The sequence below is a fragment of the Labrus mixtus genome, chromosome 19 (genome assembly GCF_963584025.1).
Source record: "Labrus mixtus chromosome 19, fLabMix1.1, whole genome shotgun sequence".
In the NCBI taxonomy this organism is placed as follows: Eukaryota; Metazoa; Chordata; class Actinopteri; order Labriformes; family Labridae; genus Labrus; species Labrus mixtus.
In genome coordinates, this window is record NC_083630.1 from 6,450,134 (window position 1) to 6,474,740 (window position 24,607).

Genomic DNA, 24,607 nt, shown 5'->3' on the forward strand with positions numbered 1-24,607 from the left:
TACGCAGACTGAGTGGGAGCTTCCAAACTTATCATCGCTCTGCCTTGCTGTTTTTGCTACACTGCGTGTGCACTGTGTGACGTTTGTTTCAGTGTTCAGATGTGCCACATAAATGTTGGCTGGAAGAAAAATATCTGCATTTCACAGAGTTCATGTGTGATAGTCATTGCAAACATGTGAGTGCTTAATGTGTGTCTGCTGTTTTTGTGTTTGATTATGTGTGTATAACCGAGTGAGAGGGTGTAATGAACAACACTGACGCTAGTAGTAAGGCAGCCTAAGTCCTTGTTTTTCTATTCTGAGTCTCCTTAAGTCTTAAATGTTAATATTCAGAAGCAGAGTCAAATAATACATTTCATATGTGATGTTTCATACCCATAAAGCATTTACACACAGCTCACATATACACACAAGGTTTCCACCTATACCCAGAGTCACACATAGATTGCTTTGAGAGGTAAACTTCATTTCATGACAACTTAAAGAGTTAGTTTGTGTTTTCTCTGAATACCCATATACGTGCAGAGATGTTTGTGTGGCTCTTCTGCGACACCTTACAAACCACAGTATCGGCTGAAAGCAAAAAGCCTCCCTGTTTTGTGCCACCTTTCACTGAAGACAGCGACATGTCACTATGCAATGTATTTACCGCTAAGCTATTTGCAGCGCTACTATTCGGAGGGAAATACACAAACATCCTCAGACAGAGAAAGCTATGTGGAATTTATCTGCACCCACACATTGTGATGCTCTCGGTAGAAGCCCATTTGCAAAATAGGGAAAACAGCTGTGAACGAAGCAGCCACAATAAGAGCGCTAACAAAGAGGGAGGCATCATCTAGGACTCAAATAAAGAAGATATGCGGGAGAATAAGGGACTTCCTACCAACATGATACGAATTAAATTATCTGACATGTCTCTCCACTATTGTGCATGTGCCAAAACATGCAACCATGTTTCCCCTTATATAAAAGGAGAGCAGAAAATGTAATAGAAATATTCAAAACCAGCCTCCTAAATCTAATCCTGTCCAGCTTTTGTGCTATCCTTGATACACAGGTCATACAGTAATCTCTCAATACTGTATGAGCACATTTATACTTAATATTTTCATCACTGTAGCTGGCTCATTCTGATAGAACTAGAAACAGCACATGGTAAAACATATTGTCCAGCATGTGAGTAAACTCCTGAGAAACATGAGCAGTTTGAGTTCTTAAAACGACTTCCATTACAGCGATATCAACCGACAAAAAGGTCAGCAGACAATAACTGAAATAGGAATGCAATGATCCGCAACCAATGACCTGCGAAGAAAATGCCAAGCACTTTTAGCAAGACGCCCTTCCCAGGCCAATTTTTCATTCATTGTATGAGTTTGTTTCTCAGAATATAAGACCATCAGAATGGAAAAGCTGCTTCAAATATGAGGGTTAGTAAAGCAAATCCAGAATGTGAATGTCTGTGTATGTGCTGCCCGGTTGTTATCTTCTTGTTCCCACATGAAAAGAACAATTCTCACTATAGAATACTTTGTTTTGAGTCAGTTTTGTTTACAAAGGAACTATGCAAACCACTCAGTGATAAACGACAGCTCTAATTCTGCCAAGCAACAAAATGCATTTCTCTTACCTTGTTCTTTTTCAGATATCCTACCTTCTTTATTATACCATATTCTTAAATGGTATACTATTTTAATACTTTCACTAAACTTAATCTACAACAAAATCCTCCGAAGACTCGTTGAATTGAAATGAAAAGTGAAAACTCAATATTAACACAGGGAATTGCTGCACTAGATAACTAATGGCCTAAGGGACTAATAAGAATGCATTTCCGCCTTTAATTTCAGGAAAACAAAAAATAATTACCTAACAGCACACACACAACATAATCCTCCTGTATCAAACCAACCACAGGTCTAGTTTTTAATAAGATCGCCTGGATATTCTTTCCCCCTCAGTCACTCTGTGTGAGAGTCACTGAACAACAATTAAAAATGAAATACACATCCCTTTTGAAACACAGAAAGGTTTATTTACACTGCTGAAGAACCTGATGGATTTACACAGACCTTGATTTAGTTCATTCAGGTGTTGAATTTTGTGGAAGAACACCTAATTTCAACCTTGAAATAATATCTTCAAGGAACAAAAGCGAGAAGACATAAAATCTACAAACTTAGAAAATGAAAATTGTTTGCTTCTTACTTCGAAGCTCTCAAGCTGAAGTAGTATTTTGTTTGGTGATAGAGTTGCTTTGTTGAATATACCGTTTATACTTATATTATTATATAAAAGGTACACGATATGTTTATATTGTTTTAACTGGAGGTTATATAGACACATTATATTAAACTGTTGAATCCCCCTGTTACTGTTGACCTAACCGAACAAAAACAAACACACAACGTAAAAAAAAAATCTACTTACGTTCTCCACTGTCAAGTATTCCTGATTCCTGTAGGGACCGAATGCAGGAATCCACAAGCTCCAATCCTGTGGTCAACTCATCTTCAATATCCTTGTGTCCATCCACTGTGAAGGAGAACGGAGCATGAGGGACACAGAAGGATCAACATTAAAAAGGAAGGGGAGAAACTTTAAAACTACCATGAAAAAATGTGAGTTTTTTATCCTGAGCAGTATGAGTGTGTGTGTGTGTGTGTGTGTGTGTGTGTGTGTGTGTGTGTGTGTGTGTGTGTGTGTGTGTGTGTGTGTGTGTGTACAAATATTCAGGGTGAACTTTACCTTGAGCGTTCCAGCGAAATTGCTCATCAGTAGAACTGCAAAATAAGATGACAGGAATATTAAGAACACACCCGTTATAAACATTTGTTTAGGCTTTGTGTGACATTTTGCTGAATTTACAAATAAAAGCATAGAAAATAAAGTAATCTTAAGTGATATTTTAGTTGTAAGTCAGCGCAGGTAGACCATTTTTTAAACACATACACAGAATGAGGCACTGTGCACTAAAGTAACTTTGTTTCATTCAGGAGCTGCACATGGACAAGAAGACATTCACACACAAACAAGAAGTCCTTTCTTTGCTCTTGATGACTGTCAATTGATCAGTGATGGATGGGGGGATTACACTGAAAGAAAAAGACAAACAGAGGCAGAAGGAAACAGACGGGCAGAAAGAGAAAGTTAGAGACGAGAATTGAGCCGCCTGCTGTATGATCAATGCAGACACGGACAGACTAACTGATACATATAGACTCTTTCATCTGACTTCATCTACACCATTAGACCGGCTGTCTGGGCTGCTTGCCCGGTGTCTATGTCTGTCCCATTAAGAGTATTTGGTATTCCACACACTCAACTTTCTTTATGCATGGTGGCAGTGTGTGGGGCTTGGAACTTTTGGTTAAAAATTGGTTTCTAAAGTTCTCCCTAAACATATATTTAGATGTGTTTACCTGGTAGCTTGTCTGGTCTGCTGAGATGGAAACACTCTTTCAGACACACCACAATCATAGAACCAAACTAAAACCACCTGTATCCCAGAAATGCCTATTTCACGCGTGAAAAATAGCAAAGATCTTTACAGAGCCTACAGCAGCAGACACGCGTCAGCAATAGTTAAACGCAGTCAGAAGGAAAAAACATTTTTTATTTCAGTTCCATAAAGAATAGCTGCAACTGTTTAGTATTGGGGATACAGTGTTTGGAAAGTTAGAGGCTATCATAGAAAATGACTGGTGATGTTTGCCCTGCAGGCTGTGTATTGTTCGACTGACACCGACTGACAAGACATCAGTTCAAAAAGTTACATCCAAGTGCAGTTTGAGATCAAATACAGAATGACTGCAACTTCCTACTATGTAATCAAAAATCTACTCATTGAACCAAATTTTAACTTAGTCCATCATTTTGTGCGTCTGATATTTTTTACTGTCTCTGCATGATTTCTTCTTGTTTTGTCTTCAGGATGCAGCCTTTTCTGTGTTTCTTTGAAGTGTACCGTAATAGTTATTTATACATGTAGTAGTAATTATTGTAATATATATGTGCAACAAGAAATGGGGTCAAACAGAAACAGGAAATAGTCGTAAATAACTGTACAAACTCTTCTAATACTCAAATCACAATTCTCAATCTGACAGCTAGCAATGTCATCCTTTCCTATTTTAAGACACATAACTGATGTGAACATGTGATCTACTGCTTTAACAGGCTTGTAGCATGATTGGCTGATGACACGTTGTCATTGTCGAGGCAGTAACAGCCTGAAGGATAAAAAAAACAGTGTTGTAATTAGCAGGCTGGTTAAAAGAATCATAACTAGGCAATTACACTATACTTCTCAGATGTGTTTGTTATCGGAGTGTGGCTGCATTATGTGCCATTTCTTCTGTGATTTATGTGATCTGTGTGCAACAAATTTTCCTAGAAAATCTTTCATTGACAGATAAAGTTTTAAACAAAAGACTCATAAGTTTGACATTTGTTTATCTGCTGCCATGGGCCAGTTAGTGCTTCAAACACAGATATTTGTTTGCGACTGTGATCAGGGCTTCATTTGTGCCAGATCCTTCTGGAACAATATCCAGCACCCCTCGATCAGGGCCGGGACCTATTCGATCCGATTCGCATTTAAATCACTGGGAATCTCTTTGTTTTCCTGCTGGTATGCATGAGATTTAAATCTTGTTTTTTTTTTTTAGACTAAGAGGTCAGATCCCGGTCAGCTCATACAGGGATGCCTGAAGCGGGAGTTTTGTGCACGTCACAGATGTTTCATTATCTGCATTTTTTTTTTGCAATTTTTTAAAGGCAGAGGGATAAATTGTTCTTTTGAGGGCTTTTTTGGCCAAATAAACAGGTAGGACATGTTTTTACTGTCATTCTCTGCTGTGCTGCTGTGTAGTGTTGATACTTATTTAGAAGAGTGACGAGTGTGATCATCAAGTGTTGCTGTTTGTGCACGGAAACAGGAAATAGGTGCTGTAGGTGCTGAGGGTGTTGCTGCACGCCCTAAATCAGACACAATTTAAACCATCAGCTTATTAAAAACATTTAGACTTAGGAACTAAGAGTTCCTGCATAGTGAAGGGCCTACAACTCACAACAGGTCAGAGCTTTTCTATCGATGCGCACACATTGAAGTGTCTTTGTTTACAACATGATCATAGAAATCAAAGATGTTTGCCCACCCTGTAACTCGTTACCCTCACTAGTCTGTTTATTATTAAATATAAACTGGTCATTTTGGTCACGTCTGTGTGAACCTTCAGTGTGAGGTTTGTTGGCTGTTGGAGTATTTAATGTTCTAAAATTGATATGAGCTGCTGTTAATACTAAGTATTCAACCGAGGATCAAATGTGAATTCATGCAGCACCAAGTATGGCGTCATCATGTAGAATGACTTCTCTCAAAGAGTCAACATATCGCTCAGAGAGAGAGAGAGCCAGTGAGACAAATGCACAACGTGATTCTATGCTCTTCTCTCCAGTTGATTTTTAGCGATTATTGTGAATGCTCTGGTGTGCCTGAGGCTCTGTGCATTTTTTATGCATTTCATGTTTTGTCTTTTTTCTCCTCCTGCCCCGCCACAACAGCTCTCTCCATGTTTCCGGACCTCAGAATTTACAAATTAACCACTGCTTGTGATACTGGAGGTTCAATGCATATCAAACCAAACCCATGTCTCTTAGCAAATTCCAAGTTCTTAAACATTAGAGACATATTTAATAACCCTGTAATTATCCACGTACACAACTAAATAGACATCTACAAAGAGAAAGGTAACCAGGTGGTGGTGGAACGTCATGTAGCTACAGGATACAGAACAGGACAGCAGTAGTTAAAATGATGTCACTGAGTAACTTCATTTGAGAGAGAGAAAGTGGGAGGCAATGAAGAAACACAGAACTTAGCATGAGACACTAGAGACACTAGAGACAGGAGAGAGTGAGAGAGAAAGAGAGAGAGAGAGAGAAAGCACAGCATCTTTCCACAACACTGCAAACTATTCTGTAGTGCCAGAACACCAGGGAGGCAGAGCATGTCTCTTAACAGTGAGCCTGCGTTAGACACACATTTTGAATTCACCACTCAGCTCTGAACCGTCACACAGCGTCCTCTACTGTTTCCATTCAAATCAACATGTAAGCATACACACACACACTCTTCTTAGCATTCATAAATGTATAGCCTGGAATAAAATATGGCTTTTTTCTGCATATGCAATGTCTCTTGGGAGTCTGGAGACTCAAGTGAACTTGAACTAATATATTCAAAAGTTTGACATAAAGAGGCAAACTTTCTGGTATGGTAGCCTTGTGGTGAAAATGTTGTTTACCAAACAAAGTATTATTTAAACATGCAAGAAAGAGTAAAGTGTGTGTGTGTGTGTGTGTGTGTGTGTGTGTGTGTGTGTGTGTGTGTGTGTGTGTGTGTGTGTGTGTGTGTGCGTGTGTGTGTGTGAGAGACTTGCATGTACTGTATAAATGCAATTATTACTTTACCTTAAGTGTAATTCTGCACCAGAGATGTAAAGCTAAAAATACTTACGGGTGTGACATTTTCGGTGCACCAATAAAAGCCAGGTAAATATTTTGTTAATGCGTTTAAAATAGTATGTAGCTGTCCGGACAGGAATCCCAGCAGCCACATCTTTCATGAGTCATTAGTCCACAGCTTGGAGAGCATTACTCTGAAAGAGTTACAAAACTGCCACACACAGTTCTGCTCAAATCCTCCAGCTGCCTCCCTTCACAGATAGTAGCACTTAAGAACACTTGCCTGTCCCGATAAGGCTGTCAGCATGGATGGGTGTGTGTACACTGAGCGCGCACAAGCACACATCTACAGTTTGGTTCTCACATGATACAAGGAAACACACAAGCACATTTTCTACAGTGAAGGCAATCAGCTGGATATTGTGGACGGAGTCAGTTTCAACAGCATTTCAGTCACTAATATATACACACACACACACACACACACACACACACACACACACACACACACACACACACACACACACACACACACACACACACACACACACACACACACACACACACACACACACACACACACACCTACACACACCTACATACTGAATATGCGTCAAATTCACACAAACATTGAAGTTACAGTGCCTTAAGTCTTTACTAATTGCTATCCTGTTGAGTTGGAGAGATGGAGAAATGAAAGGCTTTGTGTGGGCTATTTCATTAACTAGCATTAAAAGATGCCTAATAGACCATATTTTCTGGTCTAACGGATAAGCCTGATGTTTTCTCAAACACATTCAGGCCTTTATGAAGAGTGGAGGGAAGCTTAAAAAAGCAGTTTGAGTGGCTGCTGTTCATTGGTTATTGCTGTTAATGGCGTCTGAAATAAATTGGAATAACAGATAATCGTTCAAACTTAACAAGGACAAAGCTGGATGGTATAAAGCTGCTTCTGAGTTTTATACTGTTATTAACTTCAAACATGGTTAACTGATTGAGAAGCCACACAAACTTAGTATTAATGGCTTTTTAGATTTATATATAAAATGGACTTAACTTATACATAGCGCCTTTTAACTCTATGGACCTCTAAAAGCTTAAAAACAGTGCATGTAAACACACCCCTACTCACAAACTAATGCCATGCTCAACAGGATCTAATTTAATTAACAGCTTCACACAATCAAACACTGATGGCTCGGCCTCTGGGAGCAATTCAGGGTTCAGTATCTTTGCCAAGGACACTCTGACATTAGGACTTGAGGAGCCAGGGACTGAACCATCACTCTTCCAATAAATGGATGACCTGTTATGAGGCACAGCAATCCAAATTTAGTAAATGACAAATAAATTAATAATATCTGACACAAACAAGTTATAAACATTCTGATGGACATTCCTTTGAGTATATTTGTCTTCATCTGTATATTCATGGAAACGTTGTAAACTTCTTCATCTTGATTTACAGATAAAAATCATTTAAAAAAACACATCAATACTACTTGAACATTCAGTGCGTTTCCCTCTGAATACAATTCTAATCAAAATCACCAATTTAGATATCTTTCACATTTAACTAAAAGCCTAGAGTAGCATGACTGGCATTATCGTATTTGCGCTTTGCCTTATTTGTGAAATCTTTACAATGAGGTTCACACGTTGAATGTTCACCAACAAGCAACCAAAAATCTTGCCTGGGTTCTACTCTCAGCTGGTTTCCCTGGTCTCTTAGTTCTGTAAGAATGGCATAGATTTCCATTGACCTGAGAATAATTGTAATTCTTGACTGAAGAGCAGTCTGCAGACAAATACTAACTAAGTGTGCAGAGCGAGGGCATGATATGCTTCCATGTGACACAGCCGATTATTTTCAGGGAGACTAATGCAAAGTGATGTAGTACAAAATCGTGCCAACTCACTTTAAGGCATCAAGCTGGTTCGTTGGAACACAGTCATTTTTGTGGATGTTTCGGTTGTATGAGTACATATCTACTGATGTGTGTGTGTGTGTGTGTGTGTGTGTTGGCTTCATGTTGGGAATTGGTGAAATATTAATGTGAATGAAATATGAAATGTACACAAAACTACATCGCACACAAGTTACAAAATATGTCAAAACATTGGGTTTAAAAGGCAAAATGTGATTTTGTTTACGTGGATGCATGTATGGCAGGTCTATTTCGGCAATATATACGTGTGTGTGTTTGTGTGTGTTTGTGTGTGATGCATATCCAAAAGAGAGCTCTCTGATACTCTATTCAGAAAGCAGCCTTTTGTGCTCACAACAAGGCTGAGGACAAACTTTTTGTGGATATGACAGCTGAATGACAGTTCAACCGTCGACTGGAAGAGAATTGTCTAGTCAAAGCGTACACTGAAATGACTTCTAATGTCTGAATACTGACAGCTGCAACAAAAACTCTTATTCCTACAAACAAAGAAAACAATGCACCATGGTATTGACAGGTTCAATAGAGTTATTTAAACTCTTTTCTTCTTTCATCCCTCCAATTTATCTCCTTTCAAGTCCTACACATTCACTTGCAGATGTTTAGCCTACAATAATGTGTGTACATACTTAAAGTCTGACTTAATGTATGTTTATTTGTAGGATTTTTATGCCTGTGTGTATGTGTGTGTGGGTGTACTGATGTTCCTGTCCTGGAAACTCTATTTGCAGATTAGTGTGATGAAAAACCCGGCCAAACATAGTCATCATGCAGCTTTTTGCTCATTTTACACTCACTTGCACATGTAGGTTAGACATACAAACACCAGACATATATATTTGTCAGTAGAAGAAATATAAAAGGAGCTGCATGAATAACAAAGAAGCATAAGGTTATCACTATTTCTGCAGGCACATGTATCAATCAATCTCAATCAATTAATCTTTGTTTGTGTATAGTGTCAATTCATAACCACTTTTATCTGAAGACGCTTTACAAAAAGGTCTAGTAGGTCGAGATCTTACTCTTCGTTGTATTATTTACAAAGGACCACCATTAATCCACCATGAGCACAGCACTAGGCAACATTTAACAAAGTTAAAGTGGCAAGGAAAAAGTTTCTGTAAGAGGCAGAAACCTCGAGCAGAACCAGAGTCATGCTGAACAGCCATCTGCAAAAACTGTGAGGGAGATGCAGAAAGAGACATACACTGTATTAACACATCTGCATTTCTTAAACTATTTTTAAAAATCTCTAGAGATTCTAAACATTTTTCCTGAACAAAAAAGGTAATAAAAAATGACATTTAGATATTGCTATAGCATGCCTTTTTTCTCAGTAAACATTGACATAAGAGGATTGTGTAGATCCTGACATATCTAAAAAAAAAAAAAAAGACTGGGCTTATCATTATCTGTTTCCTCAAAGAGGACTTCTTAGTATCTTCAAAAAATGATGTCAGACGTATTTCGGAAAGCCCCCTGCAGCAAACAAATGCATGCCATTACTGACTACAGGGCTACATTCTGTATGTGTCTGCTTGCTTTGCTTGAACACACAATCATACAGTGACTCGTGTCTGTGTATTTCAACGCATGCACAAAATGCTGGTTCCCTGTTGGTTGCACTATTTGAGCTCAGAAACATCTGCTGTGTGTGTCATAATCATCACCAAGCTATTATAGTTATTATGATAGGTGGACTATCGCGGTTTTGCACTGGCACAGATAATGACAGAATATTTCCATGCATAATTCACCGGGGACGGGTGGCCTGACACCGGGTGTGCCCCGTATTATTGTACTCCACAAAGATAAGTGCTGTCAAATATTTATGCTCATCTAACAAGGCTTACTGCAAGAAGACTGCCATGACATGTTATTGAAGTAGTGATTTAAAGCTTTACTGCACATTATGAAAAGTTAGAATTAAAGTTCCACTTTGGGAAGAATACTGAACAAACAAAGTTTGAATAATGACTCAAGATTGAGATTAAGAAAGTTCACTTTGACATCATAGTCAATTTCAAATGATGAGATTTGCTCTGTAGATGCACACAGATACTAGCAGTGAAATATGTTCAACATCGTGCAGTTAAAGGGATAGTTCGGTCATACTGAAGTGGTATTGTATGACTCACTTGTCATTCGTAAGTGCATTTACAACAGGAGGCTTAGCATGGCCAATTAAATGATAAACCTGCCAGAGTTTCTCAGTAAAGGGGCTTCTGAAAATCATTTGAAGTGAAATAATGTTTGTTTTTTTTATTAACATTTATGTTGCGGCACATGTCTGCAATGTTTTTACATTCAAATATTGCTCAATAAGGTTTCCGCACAATATAGTTTCCAAACTACGCCTTTAATAGGTGAGGCACACGTCATACTTTGTTGTAGTAAAGAAAGTTACTATTTGTGAAAAGTGAGCAAATACACAGACAGTCCATGCAACACACATAGATTGATGATTTTCTGAATGTGATAGCTACTGCCCGAAGAATTAACTGACTGTAATGAAACTACCTACAACACCATGCTTTGTGCTAGAACATTTAAAGGTTACTTGCACTTGTCTTGTATCCCTAATATTCATCTCAGAAAACAGCTGCCAAGAAATAAATGCTTTTTTTTCTAAAGCCCAATATTTGTGAATACACTCAGAGTTAATAAAGTTTTCAGTGGTATTTTAGAGGCTCAATTTTTTTGTCACCAAAAATGTGTTTCAAATGTTGCCAGCTGCTGAATAGCAGATGTAATGTCTGTGTTTTTGATACAGCTGATTATAATAAATCACATATTACAGGGAGTAAAGGTGAAAACTCCTGGCTGGAACCGGGATCATTATTTGTCAGCTCTGGTCATGGCTCAGAATAAAAAAAAGTTTGGCCTTACCCAATGGGAGTCCCTGATGATTGATTCCAAGTGTAAAACTGTAGTCCATCATCACAATGTTTTTTTTTATCCTAGTTGTGATTTTCACAAAAATGAATTAATACGAAAATGATAGCAAGTCTGTTTCCCATCATCTGTCCCTGTGTTTGCTGTTACATTTGTCTTCTGACCAAGTTTCATGATGTAAAAGAAAGAGGGTTTGTCTGGAGGAGAACTTTCAAATCACTGCAGTTGTGATGGATAACTATCATAACTTATTTCAGCTTTCTTGGGTGCTAGTCTTAATTTTTAAGTCATTCAAAACATTTCTCCTACAAACATCTTCTCCTTCAGAGGGGTGGAAAGAGGAAGGTCCTGTTTTTAAGTTGTATCCATTTATTTGTGCAACCATGCGATTACCTCAGTCACATATATTTTACAAGTAAAATATCCTCACCATCTGGAACTCGTCTGGCATATAAATTGTAATCTCCTGCAGCCCGTCAGCCACTGTGATCCCATAAACACACATCGATACAACGCAGACACACACAAATTCACACTCAAGGGCAGTAGTGTGATGTCATGGGTGGATAGGACATCTCAGAGCTTTGGGGGCTGAAGCAGTCAACAGTTTAAATCACTCATCCCCCAGAGGATAATCTAGCCAATGATTTAGTGGGAGTCACAGAGTCACTCTCAGCAGCTTCCACTCCAGTGGAGGGATATATTAGAGTGTGTGTGTGTGTGTGTGTGTGTGTGTGTGTGTGTGTGTGTGTGTGTGTGTGTGTGTGTGTGTGTGTGTGTGTGTGTGTGTGTGTGTGTGTGTGTGTGCAAGGGGGGGGAAGAGGTTATTCGCCTTACAGTGTCTCTCTCTTTGAGGCCCCCATGAGACCAATTACCAATACTATGTGGCTTCACACACACACACACACACACACACACACGGACACATTTGTAATCTTACACCACATATGAACTGTCGCTGCTTGACTGTGTGATCAGCATAACAGCTCAACATGAGCTTCATACTGTCAATATTCATGATTCGGGGAGACCACTTGAAGAGCAGATAGTGATTACATAAAAACACAAGCACACACTGAGATAATTATACAACTCAAAACAAATTAAGCACAATATTCAACATGACATACAAGTGAATAGGGGAGCAAATGTTAACTAAGAAAGCTTTTGATGAAACAAATACTTTGTAACTTCTTACAGCTAATCACGAAACGATATCCAATTTATTTTTTTTATGACTAAAGAAATAAAGATTTAAATTGAATGCTATGTTAATCTAACAAACATATCTACAAACTCTTGGGTATACTATAAACTACAAATAAACTGTAAAATGTAAAACATATTGTGCATTTTGAACCTGAGAACTACAACAATGAATTCATTGAAAATTGTGAAGGTGTGGTACATTTTCGACTTAGCTCATTAGTAACTGGAATGTCTTTTAATTTTTCTTTTTAAATCATGTCCAATCAAAGTCCAATTACATGTTCTAACATTGGGAACATGTCTGCAATGTTGTGACATAGAAATATTGTCCAATAAAGTTTATTAGAAAAAAGCTCAGCATGGAAAACAATTAGGTATTTGATAAGCCTCTTCATATTTATGTCTTGTTTAGTGAATTATAGTGGAATTTAAACTAATCTAATTACAGTCTACTGGGAGCTTTGGATGCTTGTTTGGTACTTAGCTTGATTTCAAGAGTTTCTGGTCACTTAGCACAACTCCACTGGGCACCATTCTTCTTTTATTTTAAGTTCAACTATAACATTAGACTGTATCATAATTAAATTAGAACTAGATTTGATAGTATTGAAAGAAGCGATCAGACTCATTGTAATCCTTACAAAAACAAAATCTTGTTAGGCAGATCATTTTTTTATAAACCATTCTTATTAAACCAATTCCCTGTCTGAAAACAGTAAAGTGGGCATGCAATGTATATTAATGCTGTTGTTGGGATGCTGCCCATTTTTTATCTGTTGTAACCTCTTTTGTAATTATTGCTACAGACAGCTAGTGTTTTACTTGATGGTGGCATGGCCTCTTTAGAGAGAGAAAAAGTATAATGTGCATGCTCTATTACACAAATAACATGGTGTAGGTGGTGTGTAGGTGTATAAAACAATGAGGCGGTGAATAAGCCAATATAAAATCAAACATATAGCACGTGGGAATGTATGCATTTATAAGTATGATGGATTGATGAGAATGATGTGTTGTGACATGCAGAGGGGCCTTTGGGCAGAAGTTTTAATTAACTGGTAGGGACGGAGCTGGCTGGTCCGGCTCTCACGATATATCACCATGTCTTGCCCGCAGTGACTCAAAAGCATCCATCTAAGACAAGATGCCCTAACACTCTCTCTCACGAACACACACACACACACACACACACACACACACACACACAAAAACCAGGGAATATGGAAATGTTGAAAATCTGTGTGGTTGTTTTGCTGTTTTGATCAGGTTGTTTGAAGATTATTCTGTTTACTGCTCAATTACACGATGACTGTGCTGAATGAACAAACCTGCATCAACAACATTTTCATTCACGAGAAATACACCTACACTGATATTTTAGCCTGTACGTGCCTTATAAAGAAGTTTGGTTTATCTATTTTAGTTTCTGATGATGAGAGAACAAAATACAGTAAGTTAAATATTCCCTAAAGCAGGTATGGCAGGATCAGGCCTTCATTACCTTTATGTCGTTTGGTCTATTTGAACAAACACACTGTGTTCTGAGCTTATTTCTTTACCCACATCCATGAAGAATAAGATTTGACCATCCATTTAAAGAAATGGCATTTCTGCTCTCCATAACTGAACAATTACAAAGACAAACAGAAGGATAATGTTTGCATGTCATCCCGCTCTTTAAAAATGATTCCCTCATTTTACAGTACTCACATTTGAGCTTTCTTTTACTTTGATTATTCTTGCCTTAAGAGTACAGAAAGGAGAATATGTATTATGTGTGGAAAGTAGCCAGAGGAAGTACCTGAGGGCTAGAAGCTTAGAGCAGATGCCAACTTTAGCACTTTAAAGCTGGCCATAGGCCTATTGGAAACATTGAAAACACACAAGCAAACATTCTTTTCAAAGTGAGACTATCCCTGACTCCTACAGGTCCACCGCTGTGATGTGTCACATGATTTACTTTTTTCATTTGTCGATAAATGACAGAAAAACACTATTTATAATGTCAATAATTCAGTATGCAAGTTTGAGTTCTTAAAGTCAGTTTTCATGAGTGGTCTCAAAAAAAATGGAGATAAAAAATACAAAATGAAAAAAAAAAAACGGGTAAAAAAAAAAAAAAAAATTCATTTATTTGAACCACCAATGAAATCTGATGGGGTGAGACCAAATGTTTTATAGATATCCAATGTTGAGAAATAAAGACATATTTGTACCTGCAGTAAAAGAATACAAAGAATACAAATAATAAAATTGAAAAAATGAAATGAAAATCGACTTTAACACCAGCATTCATACTTGTTGCTCTCAAACTCCTTTCAATGCTCATACACAAGCTGAGATCTGAAGACTGAAACTCTCTGCAGGAACTCATCTGGGTGATGTCAGTCTTAAATCATCGGGTGACGCTCAGCACCCAGGGTGCCATCTGACTCATTGGGTTACAATGCAAACAAAAATCGATTTTGGAGCATCCAGAGCGGGTGATAAAAGTCACAATGAAAAGTGTAATCACAGCCTCCAGTACTGGCTCTTGGGAGGACTCTGCCCCCACATCCTGCCCCTGGCCCACAGGAAATAAACGGGCTAGCTTTATTGTGTTAATCCAAATCCTTTATGAAGTCATTGTGGGGATATGGTGCTTTGTGCAGCCCAGCACAGCATAGTGTATGCACTGCTTTACGTCTCAATGAATGAATCCAATCAATCATTTGTCCTGTCTTCTTGCCTGCCTTTAAACTGCTGAAGGCTTTAACATTCATGTCGGCAGCAGAGGTAACGACGCAGAATAAAGGCTCAGAGTCTAAACAGACAGTTTGTCTTTTCTGTCGATTTCTGTCCTTTGGACACTGTCGCTACACATTAATGACAAAGGCGTTTGTGAAGTTCACATAGTTGAAGTAAAGAGAAAAGAAAAGGCTGGTGAATGGTTGTGTGCATTCAGAAAGCTGACAAAACAACCTTACCTGAACTGTATACGCACACACAAACACACAAACACACCTATCACCCCCTCAGCCTCCCCTATGTGAAGTATAAAATCTTCTCAAAGTGCTCCAGGCATTGATTCTTTTGGCCTGGGGGTACGGTGCCTCATGAGGACAAACTCACTCAAGTTCTTTCTCTCTCACCTGCCCTCCCAATCTCTGTCTCTCAAACATAGACTTGCACTCTCAAGTTTGAGCTCTCTGAGGCCCTCGAGCACTAGTCTTTTGAGGACATCAGTATAGGGATAACAACCTGACTGCAGCCATATTTGTAGTCCTTTCCCCAAAATATTCACTTATAATATTAACAGGGACCATTCTCATATTAACTCTTCTTCTCTTACCTACCCGTTCTTTTTCTCATCCAAACCCCATATTTGTCTCTTAAAGTTTTTCTCTCCAATCCCCTCCCTTCAACACTGATGTTATCTCGCTTTTGCTCTAATTGTACACTCTTAGTGTCTCCAAGTCTTTTGATATTATAATTGACAACAATCCCTTCCATTATTTCATATATTTATCTGCAGTGAATGCAAACAACATGATAGGTTGAGCCTGCGTCAGCGAGGTATTTAACTTTGCATTTCTAATTGAGTTCATTCCCTTTAACAATCACGTGTCCCAAGAGCTTTCCACATATCCATAAAAATGTTTTTCCTCTTTCTATGTTTGCTTAATGTTGCTCAGTTAACATTAGAAGTCACATGTAATTAATAAATTATAGAAATTCCATAAATTATAGAAAGATATGTTTCCAGTTTCTCTTTAGGTTCATCATGAAAGAGGCATAATATAACTGTACACATTCATGTGCAAAGTCACAAGATTTAACTTGTACTCAGATCACTGTGTTTTTCACCATTACTGTTATGAATTATCGTTGGCATTTTAAAGACCAGCTTACCTAAATCCTGTTAAATGGAAACCATTTCTCCAACACTGATGTCACTGTCACCACACATACTCCAACACAGCAAAATACAAGTGTACAAGACAGCAGACAGGCAGGCAAGGAGTCACACATGCATGATCCCTCACACACTTACAAACGCTGCATATTAAAAAGCTCTGTAATAGCCTGTCGAGCTTTTTGAGCATGTGGTCAACAAAACATATTTTTTCTTTATGGATGAATGCGCGCACACTTTTTTTTCTGTCATTTCTGTTGAACTGACAGCAAAGCAGACACTATAATACCACATACGTATATGCATACTAATAACTGTTTACACACACACACACACACACACACACACACACACACACACACACACACACACACACACACGTCAAATGTAATGCAAAGCCAATGATGCACACGCTTAAAGTTTTATTTAATAAATTCAGGGTACCTTCAGTGACAGTTAGAGCACCTAGACCTCTCTGCATTTTATGACAGTTTCATCCTCGTCACCCACCCACCCACACCCCTGCATTGAGCACCCAGTTCTTTTTTTCTTTCTTCTCTTTCCTTCATTTGTTTGTTTTGTCTTATTTCTTCTTTTTTTCTCCTATTACTGCCCCTCTTTTAATTACTGTAAAGCGTCCTTGGGTTTCTTGGAAGGGGCCATATAAATCTAAGCTATTATTATTATTTTATAACTAAGACACTGATTTAGCACATCAACATGAAGTCCAAAGAATAACTAATTTATTTTGCCAATAAGGTGGATATAACCACATCAATAAATTAAATGTTTATTTGAGAAACAGGACAGTGGATAGAGTCAGAAACCGTGGAGGGAGAGAGTGGGGAACAACATGCAGGAATGAAGCCACAAGTCGGATTTGAACCTGTGCAGCCTGCTCTGGAGAACTTAAGCCTTTGTACATGGGGTGCACGCACTAACCGCTAGGCCACCAGCGCCCAGACACATTCAAATTTAAGTATCCCTCCCACATCCGAAGCCAATCAGTAACATATTAATCACCTTATTTTAACCTGTAATCTATGCACCCCCCTTGCCAATCATTGTAATTTGGAAACTGACAAAAGCATTAGAAAGATGCATCTTATTTCTGCAAGTTTTCAAAATGTAAATCAGAGCTGTCTGATGTAAGTGACATAGATAAACTAACAGACGCTGCCCGCTCTCCAAAAATTATCACACAGGGACTGTTATGACTAATGATGTCAAAAACGAAGACAATAGATAACACACGTGTTCAAATAGCCATCAGGAGTCCTAATATATAAGCTCAGGGGAGATATTACCTTCTGCAGTGTTTGTTAATAAGCTAATTTCTCTTCTGTGTCTCTGTGCCTCTCATCCCCGTTCATTCTATACACCTTGCTTTTTGGAATCAGTTTCTTTTTGCTGTTCCTTTTTATCTCAGTCTTCCTGTGCTGCTTCTCAGTGTTTCCCTCTCAGGGTTTTTTCTATCACACTCTCTCTGTTTTCCTCCCTGGCATGGTTTGGTTGGTTCTTATCTATTTTCGCCACTATCTGGTGCTGGGGGAAGATAAGCATGCATTTGCATGTTTAATGAACCAAGCACCCCTGATTCCCCTCAGCATGAGGACACACATACACACACGCGCACACACAAACAAACACACACTGCTGCTGTTGGCCATGCACGCCTCTGTCTCCTTTCCAGTGACATGGAGTCACCAGCTGCTAAGTCCTGCAGGACTAAACATGGCCTATCAGTCCCCCCCTCTCATCTAATGTAAAGCTGCACTGACAGAAGGACAACATTTGACCTTCACACATTATTTAAATCAAAGGACACCACAAATTAGAAAGAAACAACAACAAAAGTCCTTGTAGTTTTATATGATCCTTGACAAAGTAAAAAATAACGCCACTGAAAATAGCTATCAAACTCTTTGATAGGAAATAAGTAGTGACAAGAAAACGTGGATAACCAGAGCAGCTGATCTGAAGTCAGTCTTAGGATTAGGACAATTTCACCAGTTTCTTGTACAAACCAAGAAATCTGAATGTTTGTACAAAATATAGAAGATAAGTTGTCAGTTCCATCGTTGCAGTTGTTCTAGTATTAAAAACCCCAATTTAATCAGATATGATCTCTGTAACTTACTTTTGTGTTTTTTGGAAAAGTATAAAAAACTAAATAGCTTTTCTTCGCTATGTAAACCGTTGAATAATGTGAAACAGTTAAGATATAGGCTATACATGCATTGTTATTATTTATTGTATGCTGTACATGGTGGGCTTCTTTTATAGAAATAAAACAAGAATCACATTGATTAACTAAGTTGAGACCTTCTTGTCCCTCATTCCATACCATACATTTCTTCACATATTTCAGCTGGAGCTCAATTCAACAGCCATCTGCTGTCACTCCGAACAGGGTAACTCTTATAAACAACAATAAAAACATTTTTAGGACTGTTGTTATTATAGCAGAAAAATAAGTAAAAGCATGAGTAAATAAGTAGAAGTAGGTGTGGGATGGGTCTGTTCAAATCAATAAAAAGATGCAGCAAGTCAAAGAAAGCAAGAGAAGTCCAAAATCAGCTTCATACAGCAGCCCATCACAATGAAGAACTAAAGTCACTTTAGTGGTATCCCATTTGGTTTTATTCAGAGTTCATTTTCTCTCAATGATTTACACTTAGAGGTGGCAAAGCATCCACTATTCTGGCTTATGTACAAGAGACCAGCCATTGTGTGGACACACTGTATTTACGCTCTTACTATACTTGGGTACATATTGGCTGTACTTAAAGTGTCCCTGAGCAACAATCAATTCCTTAATCTCTCTACCCAAAATTCAGTGTTGTTCTTTGGCTGACTTTGACCCCTGACTTTCCTGTTGAGAAAGCTCAGATAAAATATTTTTTTCAATCAGCAACAAAAATGAAATCACCTTTATTTTTTTCCCAAATCTAAATACCTTCTGGGAAACTTTAATTGCAACAACAAAAAACTAGCACAAAAGCTAGCATTTGTTTCCAAGTCATTCGAGGCAAAAAGCCAGATAGGGTTTCTCTAGATACAGTAAATTGTGTCCTGTGAAGAAAAAGAATGTGGTCCCTAAAATACAGAAAGCCAAGATGTAATTTAAAACCAAAGACAGATAGCTCAGGGGGGAGATGAAACAACAGAGAGAGCGGCAGACAGAAAGATAGACAATGGGGACGACAGCGGTGTGAGAGATGTTGCCACCTGCCACCATTTTTCTCGCCTCCTCTTGGAAATGCATCATCAGTCATTAGAGGGGAGCACGACTTGTGGTATCACCATTACTCAAACGGACACACACATAGAAACAGAGGCCCAAACACAAGGCGTATTTTAAGGTATAATGCACCAGCATATAATTTGAGTTCTCTCTATGCAGCGTTTTGCTGAGCTTATAAAACCGCCTGCAGCTAATGGCGTGATGGATCCCTCTATTATCACCCAACGCAGGAGACCAGAGTGGGGTGTAGTGAGATAAAGGAATGTAATTGGATAGTATTTTAGCCACGGCAAAAACAGGAGGGTGGTCAGAGACAGAAGGAGAGCACCAAAAAAGCTGTAAAATGATAACTGCACGATGAAGTCTAAAAACTTAACATGATGGACCTGTCCAATAAATGAGATCAAATATTTTAAAAAAGGAAATGCGCATCTACAGGGTGTACAGTGCCTGTCTCTAAAAGTATTTAAACCAATGTGATGCAATAATGTAATGTAACAATGAGAATTTCCCGGGTTGACAGTGACTGTTAAACATCTTAAGATGTTTGAGTGAAACTTTACTCAGAACAATGTGAAAATAATGTACAATGTTATATTTTCAGCCAGTATATCAGCAGGACTAAAAGGCCATGTCAGTCAGCCATTATGTCTGCCACTTAGATCCAGAATTAAATAAATGAACAACTTCTTCATTGTTGATTATTTTGACATACACTTACATAACATAAAACTTTGAAGTTGCAGCTTTATCAGATAAAACAGGACCAGCCTTGTATCCGGTCGTTATTCATCCACACTATAACAGAAGCCAGAGTCATTTCACATAAACTTCAAGTTTTATTAATAAAACAGTAAATAAAGCCGTCAATTGTGGGTTCATAACATCACCGTAAAGAGCAAATAAAATCAGTGACTGAGCCTGGACTGTTTTTACTAGTAGTGGTGTCAAATCCCACGGTTGGGAACAGATCATGGATTTTTGTCGTGGATTGGATCGTTTTTTTTATTTTCGTATCGACCCAAAAAAGAAAGATTGTAATTTTATGTTTCAAAACGTCAGCTTACTGACTCAAGCTGTGCATTTTGATATCACTGCACATCAAAAATGCTTCTCCTAAAATCTTAATATATAATTTCCCATCTTTACCTTTGGGCTAAACACATGAATATAATCCCAATAATAATCATAACAGAAGCATTTAGATGAGCCTGAACTCCCTTTTTATTTAGAAAGTTGTTTAAAGTCTGATACAAAAGGCAGTAATACAATTAAACAGAATCATTTTAAAGACATTATTTGTTTGTTCAAAACCTTGCTGATTCTGTGTGTGACACACATAGCCACCAGTTATTACCTGGATGATGCAGACGGTTACACTCGGCTCAGTATCAGGTTTTCCTGGATTAATAGGCTGTCTTTTCTTTCTTCTGCCTTTGAACTGTATTTGTAAGTAGCCTAACTAGACAAAATGTGCTGCGCTGTTGGTCAAAACACTGCTTACAGCGCTGCTGCCTGTCTGTACACTTAAAGTCCTGAAAAGACACTCATTTAAAAAAATAAAAAATAAAAAACTTCTTTTGAATATGACGCGAGTATTGGGGCAGGAAGCAAAGATGCAGAAACAGTGGAACATTTTTGCAAATGAAAATAGCAAAGTGAAAGAAGAAAGCACAATAAATAATCCAAAGAATAACAGGCAAAAAGTTACAAAAAGTCTGACAAACACAACTCAATGTTTTAGGCACTTTCCGTGCATCAGGGGTCTTTTGCTGTGGTCTTCTCTAAAGTGTGTGAAAACTCAGCCCACACCAGTTGTGTGAATGTCTGCTCCTCAGGGTGCGAGAACTTTATAGTCTGATATGTGTGTTTGCCCCTGAGAAAAGTCTTGTATGCCGTCTGAGGAAATGTGTGTGCATGTGTGTTGACGCGGCACAAAGATTGGCGCTGGTCCCTACTGGTGTGGGACTAAATGTCACAGCTTGATTAGAATAAATAGTCATATACGCGCTCTGGGACTCAGCACAGACGCACAGCAGCGTAAGCATGTGTTTGTGGTGACTCACTGCTTTTGTTGTCCCTCTTTCGCTTTTTTCATGGTCTCTCATATATCACACACACACACACACACACACACACACACACACACACACACACACACACACACACACACACACACACACACACACACACACACACACACACACACACAAAAGGACACTCAGGCTTTACCTTTCTCTGACCTACCCGAGGGGTCTTTGGGCGGATGTGTAAGTCAGAGCAACACAATCAGAAAGCTGTTACTGCCTCAGGACATGAACTTTACACCTCAATCTCCCTTTCTCTTACTCTTTCTCTCCCTCTCCCTCACACACACTTTTTTGGCTCTCAGTCTGTGTCTCGATGTATAACTTCAGTGTCCACTGAAGTTGTTATATACACACAAGTTCTGCAGATTGTCCAGTATTACACACAAGTTCTGCACATTGTCCAGTATTACACACAAGGAGTAACAAACAAAGCTATGTAAAAACGGTGAGCATCCATCCATTCATCCATGTGTTATTTGGCAATTCCAGAGCGGGATTAATGTCACATACATTAAGACCATGACATGATACATACTGCATGACCATGAAAGCTTTTGCTTACATTTCTACTGGCTTAAACATATAATTACCTCACAACATTGCCTTTGTCATTCAAATTCACATACACACCACAAATGGCCCACCACAGGGATGTTTGTGTGTATTCTTACCTACAGGGTGTAGAATGGGGCCTTGTCAGCCCTACTGTACATATATTTCTATTTCAGTGCAAAATGATAATTCTTGATAACATTTAGGGCATGTGTCCATTAAGAGCTTTTTTGCAAAAGCTTCTCACTGGCGCTTTCTGTTGCTGGTGACCAATTAGGTCGGTCTTAATAGCTTTGTATGGTAAATATTATCCTTAATTCAAGGAAATATCACCAAAGAAAATGAATCCTGTCCAGGCAACAATACAGAAATACAACAAATGATGATGGACAGAAATACTGTAGAGGTGTAGAGAATGAGGAAGCCAAAGGTGAAAACAATTGAGTCAACAAAGAAAAGACAAAAAAAGAGAGAGAGCAAACTGGAAAAAAAGGAAAATAATAAATCATTCAATCAGCTGGTTTCTGTTGCTACAACAACATAATGAAAGCTATTTATGAGCCATCTTACTCTTTCTCAGTCTCTTTCCTTCACTCCCCCTGTCCTTTCTGACTTTCTGTCTTTGCCTAATTCTTTCTCCATGTTTTGCTTCCTCGCACTTCTCAAATGGTAAATTGTCCCATATCTCTCCACTAAACGCTAACAATTCCATTAAACAACACAACACTCATTTAGAGGTCGCATTTGTTTCGCTCAACTTGGCTTGCCATCTGCATACCAACTGAGGGTCTGCCTTCCTCAGCTGGGATTCCTGTTATCTGACATGACCTTTCCGCTTTGAAATAATTGGCAAATTATAATGGACTTCTGTGTGCTACTCCTTTTTCTTTAATGACATGGCTTCTCAGCAGCTGCAATCTTTCTCATGGTGAATTCATTGTTTCTAAAGCACAACTGTGTTTATGTTATCATCTGTCATGTGATATTTGCATGGATTATAATAGCTGCCTACAATGCATAAAGCTGGTACTATGTTTGCCTGTAGCTAGTGGAATACAAACATAATGTAATGTGTCCAGCGAACTTATAAGCTTTCCTGACAACTCATCTATAGTCTGGGTAATCTACTGCCCCAAGTTATGAGAAGCTAAGTAGCCAGATATATTTTATTTTCTCTACAGTATATGGGCAGTACCTTAAAGCACCAATAATGTGTCCCAGAATGCCCAGCAAGGTCACAACAAGGCCGATGAAACCCATAGGGTCACAGCATTATGCTTTAATCTGCCTTATCACAGTGAGCTGCCAAAACACTGGAGAGGAACCTGTGAAACAAGTTAATTATGTAATTTTTTTGTATTTTAAAACAACCTGTTTGTCGCTGTGTGTTGCTCTCGTGGTTTTAATCAATCCAGCTTTAGTACACCATCCTACCTCACAAAGAGCTATTGCTAAGGATGCCCTATACATGACCAGTGTACAGCAATCATAGTGCCCTCAATTGAAATGCTCAGCACATCAACAGGATATACAACTTAAATTCAAGTGCTGCCTATAGTAGTCTACCCCTTTACTTCGGTAACAAAATATTTGGACTGCAACTGTCCAGACACATTGCTGCACACAGTCCCCTACTGCCAGGGTAAATACAAGCTTCATCCTATGAGACTGTTTAAATCAGAATAAATGAATCCTTTGTATTTACTTTGGCACTATTGTTTTCTTTATGTCTTGAATTCTCACTTTTTAATTGCCTGGTTGTCTTTCCAATGGATTATATGAGCCTCATTGGAGGGAGCTGGAGATCTAAGAATTCAATTGTTCTATTTTTCAAACTGCAGTTACTGTTGTGTGTACACATACTTAAATATAGACAATAACTTGAACTTGAATTTATTCCTCTTAATGTCTACCCAGAGGTAATTATTGGTGATCCTCTTTACACTCAGGGAAGACTAATTACACATGAAAAATCATTCTTCATCAGTCATTTCTTATTATTTACTTAATCATATGTGTTGCTGTGTCCCTGCTAAATTGGCATTTATATTATTGTACAACATAGAAGAACCATAACCAACCATAAATGCAGTGGTGTAGCCCTTTAAAAGAGCACTAAATACTTTGAGCTGCAGCCAGTCAGGCAGAAAAGACAGTGGGAGCAAATGTTTCCCACTGGCTGCCACTTACCACTAATGTTAGAAAAATGATAAATTAGTCTCGGCATGGCTTTTGGACTGTACGTGGCTGCATGTGAACAGTTGTGTGTGCCACTGTGTGTTTCCTTTCTGTAAAG

The 24,607-nt window shown here is 38.4% G+C and overlaps 1 protein-coding gene across 3 annotated transcripts in view; it reads right to left on the minus strand.

The window, feature by feature from the left end:
* ctnnd2a (catenin (cadherin-associated protein), delta 2a) overlaps nt 1–24,607 on the minus strand; it is a 239,975-nt gene that overhangs the window by 125,860 nt on the left and 89,508 nt on the right. For all 3 annotated transcript variants that reach the window (XM_061063955.1, XM_061063953.1, XM_061063954.1), the window contains exons 4-5: nt 2,752–2,786; nt 2,434–2,538 (exon numbers count right to left, since the gene is read on the minus strand). In XM_061063955.1, the coding sequence (XP_060919938.1) occupies nt 2,434–2,538; nt 2,752–2,786 (140 nt within the window). The remainder of the gene's footprint in view (nt 1–2,433; nt 2,539–2,751; nt 2,787–24,607) is intronic.